The sequence below is a fragment of the Balaenoptera ricei genome, chromosome X (genome assembly GCF_028023285.1).
Source record: "Balaenoptera ricei isolate mBalRic1 chromosome X, mBalRic1.hap2, whole genome shotgun sequence".
NCBI lineage: Eukaryota > Metazoa > Chordata > Mammalia > Artiodactyla > Balaenopteridae > Balaenoptera > Balaenoptera ricei.
In genome coordinates this window covers 94,329,694-94,337,429 of record NC_082660.1, presented here as the reverse complement: position 1 = coordinate 94,337,429, position 7,736 = coordinate 94,329,694, and the positions used below count along the sequence as shown (strand labels likewise).

At 47.1% G+C, this 7,736-nt stretch overlaps 1 protein-coding gene across 1 annotated transcript; it reads left to right on the top strand.

The window, feature by feature from the left end:
* The first annotated feature begins 1,882 nt into the window (after nt 1-1,882).
* ESX1 (ESX homeobox 1) lies at nt 1,883-7,045 on the top strand. Its single transcript, XM_059910448.1, has 4 exons — nt 1,883-1,952; nt 2,117-2,450; nt 3,502-3,547; nt 6,650-7,045. The coding sequence occupies exons 1-4, from the start codon at nt 1,883-1,885 to the stop codon at nt 7,043-7,045; spliced, it is 846 nt and encodes a 281-aa protein (XP_059766431.1).
* The last annotated feature ends 691 nt before the right edge of the window (nt 7,046-7,736 follow it).

Here is a 7,736-nt window from a genome sequence, read left to right as displayed (position 1 = left end):
GTGCAAGGGGGGAGAGGCTTGAACCAGCGCAGGAGGAGGCAGCCCAGGAGGAGCTGGACTGGCACTCAGGATTTTTTTTTTTTTTTTTGGCCACGCTTTGTGGCATGTGGGATCTTAGTTCCATGACCAGGGATCGAACCCGCGTCCCCTACAATGGAAGCGCGGAGTCTTAACCACTGGACCGCCAGGGAAGTCCCACTCAGGATTTTCAAAGACTGCCCAATGTCCTGCTTCCCCAAAATACCTTTCCCCCTCCTCCACTCCTGTCTGGAATCACACCATTATTTACTCCTTTGAAATAAGACAGCAAGAGTATTGTGAAAAGTGCACAAACTCACTCGTATGCCCATGGTCAAGTTGCCTGGCTTCCCTGGGGCTCAGTTTTCTGTGTAAAAAGAATGGGGAGATAATAATGGTGGTTGTAAAAGTAAACGGAGGATAAATTATGCACAGTGCTAAGCAGAGGACTCATTTTTTTTTAAGTGATTCTTTTCCAGATCTTACTTCCCCGACCAGGGATCAAACTCGTGCCTCCTGGAGTGGAAGCGCGGAGTCTTAACCACTGGACCGCCAGGGAAGTCCCGATGAAGTGATTCTTATAATATGAAGGACGTCAAAACGTCCTGGAACACCAGCAAACACTTCTTGGAGGAAGAACCACAATCTTTATTCGTGGCCTGGCCCTTTTTTTATTTGACACATCGGTAGGGAAAACAGCTCAGTAAGATAACTCTAGAAAAATGGAGAGAGAGGAGAGGAAGCGGCAGTGGGGAAGGCGGGAACTCTTCCCAAGTCTACAGTACCCGCCCGGGAATAAGGCGCGCTTTAGGCGCCTGCAGAGCCGGGTGCCTTAAGGTGAGCAGCAACCCAGAACAGCAAATGTTGCATGCGCCAGGAGCTGACCGTGCAGCACAGGCATGGTTGGATACATTAAGCACTTGGAAAGTTTCTATATTTGCACTCTGAGGTGGGTTCATTACTAAATAAAGTCCTTGGAGCTTTCTCAAGAGGCACGTGGGGCTTCTTGCAGCATGCATGCATCTGAGCACCCGGACTGCTTTGCAAACCTAACCGAAAACTCCAGGTCTCGGAATGCAGGGTGGGACCTGATTTCAAAAACCCCGTGCAAACAACCTCCACGCCAATCATTTCGTCTTAACCGCTAGCTGGATTCGCAGGTTTCGCGCGCGAATGTAACAAAATCAGATAGTTCCGTCCATTCCACCAACTTCTACGAAGCGAGAACCTTGCTCAGAGCCCAGGGCAAGATAAAGTAACTTCGCTTTAGCGCGCTTTGTTTTCTGGGGGCTCGTGCTTTACCCAGCTGTATCTCTCCGCCTTTTCCCCTGGGGAAGCAAGGAACACCGGCGATACTGCCGAATTGCGGAACATCGAGGGTTGGGCGGAAGAATATTCTTCAAACACTTCACAACCTCCACGAGCTAGTGTGCAGTCTTGCCCCCCGCCCGCAAACTGCTTTCGCAGTCCAGCACAGCCCCTTCCTCCGATCATACACTTCGTACAAGTTGCAAACAGTCAGTTAAACGAGTCACCGTTCCCCGAATAAGCGCGCCCACTACCAGCACCACTCACACGCACTCGCCCTATGTTTTTTTACACACCCTGGCCGCGAGCGCGCCCCCATCGAGTCCCACCGACCCCCACGAGAGGCAATGTGAATTCTAGTAGGGGGCGTCTAACCGACGCGAACGCGTATGCTTTGAACCCGCGGAAGCAACATACCGCTCTATATAAGACGCGCAAGCCCGAGCGTCGGCGCCCGAAGAGGTCCCGGCGGCAGAGGAGCAGCCCACGAGGTAGTCGCCACGGCCCCAGCGCGGAGCCTGCTGAGGCGCAAGGCCTCATCGACAGCAATCAAGACATGGCGTGCAGCCACCATGACACCGGCTACCACAGCCTGGGAGTCGACGAGGACGAGAAAGAACTGCATAGTCAGTGTCTAGACGGGGACAGGTGCTTCGGCAAATTCCAGAAAAGGGACTTTCCCTGGGAAGGGCAGGTGGACGGGACGCTGCGCGGCAGCGGCCGTCCTACAGCCCGCGCACCGTGGGCTCTCTCGCCCCGGTCTCTCCTTTTTGCTTTTCTCTTTTCCCAGATGCGGAGCCTACCTTGACCCCGGAGGCTGTAACCGGAGGAGAGAATGAGCCTACGCTGTCCGAACCTGAGCTCGGAGAAGCAGCAGCAGCAGCAGCAGCAGCAGCAGACTACTTTAATGCGGTCGGTTCCAGCCCCTCGGACGAAAACCGTGAGGGCGGCGACGGCGGTCTTGAGCCCCCGCAGCAGCAGGAGGAGGTGGCCCCCCCGGCCGCTGAGGGGCCACAGATTGTACCGGGAAAGCAGCGCCGCTGCCGTACGGTGTTCACCAGGCTGCAGCGGCGGGAGCTGGAGAAAGTTTTCCTGCGCACTCGTTACCCCGACGTGTTCGAGCGGTAAGTGGCTGGCTCCGGAGACGGACGCCTAGTTCTCCAGGATCCCGCGCTTATCCCAGGGCGCCTTAGGCTCTTTCCCAGGACCCTCCCCCTCCTCTCCTGGGCCAAAAGCTACTTAGGAGGCTTGAGGGCGCCGGGTTCGCCCTAGCTCTTTGGGCGTGGGGCAATGCCTGTAGAGCTTGCGGGGGTGCAAGACAGGAGCGGAACTCGGAGCAAGGAAGGCAGTGCCGATTAATCCTGCTTTAATTTAAAATCTTGGTAATTTGTTCATCATGGAGTTTTGCATTCATTTTTACATTTTGAAAATTGCATTAAAATATTTATCGTAATTACTCAGCTTTTTCGCGCCCTTTAAATTTTGCGCACGAGGCGAGCGCCTCATTGGCCTCACCTTAGTCTTGGCCCTGCCTCGTGGAGCGCCATTTCCAGGCGACAGAGTTTCGACCGTAAGAAAGCCAGTGACTTATTCCCGTTGCTTACCTTCCCCGGAGGCCTTGTGGTCCAGACAAGGGGAAGGCTTGTTCTGGCCCGGTAGTAATGGGGGACGAGGACAAATCGGTGTGAGGTTTAGGGGCGCCCTTTCAGGTTCCGTTGTATTCAATCTTCGTCCGCTAAAGAGCAAAAAGAATTTCCCTTGATCGCTTGGCCAACGTGGTTTGAAGTTTCTCCTTGAGAGTTTACCGCTTCCTTTTACAATAAACAGAAATACTCTGGTTCAGAACGCCGCTTTTTTGGTATTTTGGCGTTTTATTTATTTATTTATTTATTTTAACCTCTTTATTGGGGTATAATTGCTTTACAATACTCTGTTAGTTTCCCACAAACGGAAAAATTAATTGCGTCATATTCAACTAACATACACTATCAGGAATTTTAATGTGTATTCCCTTTTTATATTTTATTTAACAGATGAGTTGTCCATGGGAAAACCCTCCCTAAAGTAAACCTCAAGCTGTATTACAGAAAACTGTGGGAAGGGGTATAGAAATGTAAATGATATATTTTATCCACAACTCCAAATACTGAACATTTGCACTTTTCCCCCTCTCAGAGAGGCGATTGCAGGACGCTTGAATTTGCCTGAAACCAGAGTGCAGGTCAGTAAATCTTAATTTTAAAATTGGCAGGGCAGCCATTCTAAAACATGCTTTAGGTTTTGTCCTGGAAACTCTCAAGTTGGTGTGTTTTGTTGTCTTTTCCGTGTTTAGCAAATAAGTTTTGAACAATGGGCGCTTTGGGGGTGGGAAATAGGACAAGTAAGTTCGAGCTTATGGAAATTGTACTTTACCAGAGGGAATTCGATTTCCTAAAGGGAAAAATATAAAACACACACCTCTCTCCTCCTCTCTTTATACACACACACACACACACACACACACACACTTTTATTTCCAATAAATAAAGTTTATCTCCCTCTAACACTGGCATCCTTTAGGAAGGATGTTAGTACTCCCTAAAGGAATATTTCTATGTGGAATTTATTGGGGCTCAGTCTCACCTGGGAAGTATTCAAATGAATACACTGAAGAGCTAGGTTATAAGAAAGTTCAACTGTACTAAGTTATTTAAACTACTTAAAACCAGGCATAAGCTCTTGGCTAAATGAGTGAACTTATAAATATTTAGACATTGGGGTGAGGGAGTAATTCAGACACAGAACATAGTACATGAGTAACTAATACACATTTAGTTAAACTGAAACTGATGGCCGGGGGTGGCTAAAAAGTCCAAGTCCCAGTGCCTAATCTTCCTGCTGCTGTTTTTAAGTGTTTTGCAAATCAGTGTAGAGAGTGGCAGTCTTAAATTCTAATTTTTTTGGAAGACTTTGATGTCAGCCTGAAGACATTGCTAAAATACTGCAGTTACGGTGGTAATGGGAAAAGGTTTGTAAGCTTTGGAAAATTATCCTCAAAAAATGAATCCAAAAAAGAGAAAGAATAATTTTGAATAAAGTTCCACTGACCTAAGAAGGAGTGAAATGTTAGAGAAGAATCGTATACATTCAAATATATGCATCGCAGGTGACATACAAATTCAACTTTATGAAACTACTAAATGCATAAGTGAATATTCTCTTGAAGAATTTTTAACATCTAAGTTTTTTTATCCTTTTTGGTGGTATTGTTTTGAAAAGGTGGGTTTCCGGAATTTGATTGGTTGTGAGGGTGATCTCACTTCAGGCCAGATTCTCACCTGTGTTAATTTAAAATACTTTTTCATTTATTCAGGCAGTGATTACAAATTTGTAGATCATGGAATCAAAAAGTGACTATTTGAGGTCATAGAATACCATAGTTACATCAAAGAAGTATTTTCCCCCCTCAATATAAATATATAAATAAATGAATATACATATATATATATATATATATCAGATGGCTTACTTGTTTTGCCCCAGAGCACATGCATGAGTACAGTGATGGAAACGTACTGCCCATCTGTCCGTGGTATGCAGAAAAGCAGGCCACTGGATGGTGGCATCCTAATGCCACAGGCTGGACCACCAGTCAGGCTCGGTCTCAGGACGAGTCTCAGACAGGCAAGGTAAACCCAGAGGAAAAGAAAAACAAGGTTTGCTGAATTGCTTTTCCTCATGCCTTGGTTTACATAGTCCTCTTAATGGATTTCTGAAGGGAAAATGAGCCAGAAGACACAAGTAAGGAAAAAGACAATGTTCTCATAAATTTCCAAACACTACAGCATGAATTTCCCCAAGAAACTTAATAGATGCTTCCCCCACCCATCTTGTGCAAATATAGTAGATCTCTTTTATGAAACCAGTATTGGGAATATGGACCTAATATTGGCCCATACCAAAATTTGCCATACGTGGGCTTTTGGTTATGTTTAGGGAGATTAGACCACAGGTACATTTGAATCCCTCCAAAATGAGCTCTATTACAGTGGCCTTCTTCAGACTATATATCCATATAGTAGAAGGACACCAAATCCTAAAATGGGAGAGAGAGAAGGTGGCTTCGGGCAGGCAGAGAGAAGAGGCCATTTGTCTCACTTAAGACCTGCCATTTGGGCACGTCCAAAAGGATTAAATACAATGTAAACCCCATCAACTAGTACACTAAGAGGACACTAAAGTCTAATTGATAGCTTGTTTGTTTGTTTGTTAATAGTTGGCAAGCGTTTAGGGAGAAGCCTCTTTTGTGACCCCTGTCCCCACAGGATTGAACATAATTGGACCTTCCTGCCTTAGGAATGAGTGATGGGATTGGGGACTCCTGGTTAAGGAGTGGAGCTGGCAGGGCCTTGGGTACCCTAACACTCTGGGTAACAGTGGCTCCTGTCCAGCATCCTGAAACTGAAACTGGGACCAAATGAGCTGACCTTGTCCTGAGCCCAGAAAGGTTTGGAGGGTAGGGCAAATTGGAGAACACAAAATTGACAGTGGTGACAATAGGGTGCCCAATATCTTATCTGGGGAAAAGGATTTTGGGTTTAGTGAATTTGGGTTTAGTTAAGCTAAACTTTCCTTAACACTAACGGCTGAAATATCAAGGCAGTGTCCAGGGCTTCAGCACCTCTCATGTCCCAGCAAGACAAGCCACCAAGTCCCTGGGACCCCCATGATCAGGCCTCCATTGACATACCATCTGTTTTGAGTCTTACGAGGTTTCAGAGAAAGAATGATCTGTTAAACGTCATTGAAGGAAACCTGTCTAAAAGTGCACCATGCCCCTATGGATTAGTTACTTCAGACTGAAGATGGGCTTTTCAAATAGGGTATGGTTCCCCTCGGTATGACTTTAATTGGACCCATCTTTATCCCACACTCAGCTTCCCTCACAACCATGATGACACTACTCCTGGTGAGAAGGGGGTGGAGGCAGCTGGACAGCGATAGCCCAACATTTCTTTACCTTGTTTCCAGGCATAGACATTAACAGCAGGGACCCGGTGCAATTCATCAGTTAGGCCTGCATCTAGGACTTGGAAAAAACCTATTAAGGAATATTAAAAATGAGAGACAAATCAATGTGCCAAAGTCTGGACTAGGCTTGGTTCACTAAGGGTTAGCTGAGGGAGGTGTGCTGTTTGCTTTCCTAAGATATTTTAGCAATAAGGGAATAGCTTCTCCTGCTGTAGTGTAAAATCTCAATGGCAGACTTGCATGGTGTGTGTTTTCTATTATGACATTAACTGTTCAATATACTAAACCAATCTCTTTTTCCCTCTGATTGAAGGTTTGGTTTCAGAACAGAAGGGCCAAGTGTAGAAGAGAAGAGAGGGCACTGATGCTCAGAAATGTGCCCCCCGTTGCCTTGGGCCCCCATATGGGGATAACCTTTGATGAGCCCTATCAGGCAGTCCCTGTTTTAGAGCCTCCATGGGGATATGTTCCTGCAGTGCCACAGCCAGTCATGGCACTTGCACCACCTATGCTACCCGGGCCACCACCTCTGCCACCCGGCCCACCACCTCTGCCACCCGGCCCACCACCTCTGCCACCCGGCCCACCACCTCTGCCACCCGGGATGCCTTTGCCACCCCCACCACCTGTGCCTCCCTTTGCTGTGGGCCCTGTAGGTATGGCATGGGGCCCTGTCATCAATGGTCATCTCATGGGTCCCATTTTCTGAATATGGTATTCATGACAGTTCTTCCATAGTATCTTTGTACCAGATAGAAGTTGTTCACAGAACGTCAAAAGCAATTCACCAAAATCCTGTTGGATAAATTGAATAAATGGACAAAATCAGTACCTGTTGTTTTTGGAGAAAACATTGTGTTTTCAATAAAGATGCAAGTTAGCAATATATTGATTTTTTGGTGTCAAATGGACTAAGTTGGGTACGCGTGGGAATGGCTAAGACAATGCAATTCAAACAGAATGTCGAAGAAGCTTCCTTTCATAATGTAATAGCTCTGAGTCACCAGAATAGGTAACGGAGTCCTCCCAGTGCCTGTGGCAGGTTTACACTGACCACACGTTCTCCTCCCCCCATCCCCATCTGTACCCTGACCCGTTGGGAGCACATACATGTGCAGGGTGGGAAGGGATGACCCTCTGGTGAGAGTACAGTGTGTTTCCAGGCAGGGACATGTTCTATTCAAGGAGCTCAACAGCCATGGACTCTAAGGGAATCTTCCTAAGAGGCTGCTCACAGGGCTGTAAGGAAAGGACGTGGCAGCCAAACATCCATCCGGTACTCTCCAAATTCTGTTCACTGCCCTCCATTTTATGGAGGTGATAGGGGAGTAGGAACCATTCTGGTTCCAAGACACAAGAGGGGGCTCCATTAAGATCAGAAAATGGTTCTCTGTTTTCTC

What these genes read in the sequence shown, in the direction of transcription:
- ESX1 (XM_059910448.1), top strand. Translation starts at nt 1,883, where the DNA reads ATGGCGTGCAGCCACCATGACACCGGCTACCACAGCCTGGGAGTCGAC. An exon ending in GGACGAGAAAGAACTGCATA is followed by an intron (nt 1,953 to 2,116) that starts GTCAGTGTCTAG and finishes CTCTTTTCCCAG; the next exon opens with ATGCGGAGCCTACCTTGACC. An exon ending in TGCCTGAAACCAGAGTGCAG is followed by an intron (nt 3,548 to 6,649) that starts GTCAGTAAATCT and finishes CTCTGATTGAAG; the next exon opens with GTTTGGTTTCAGAACAGAAG.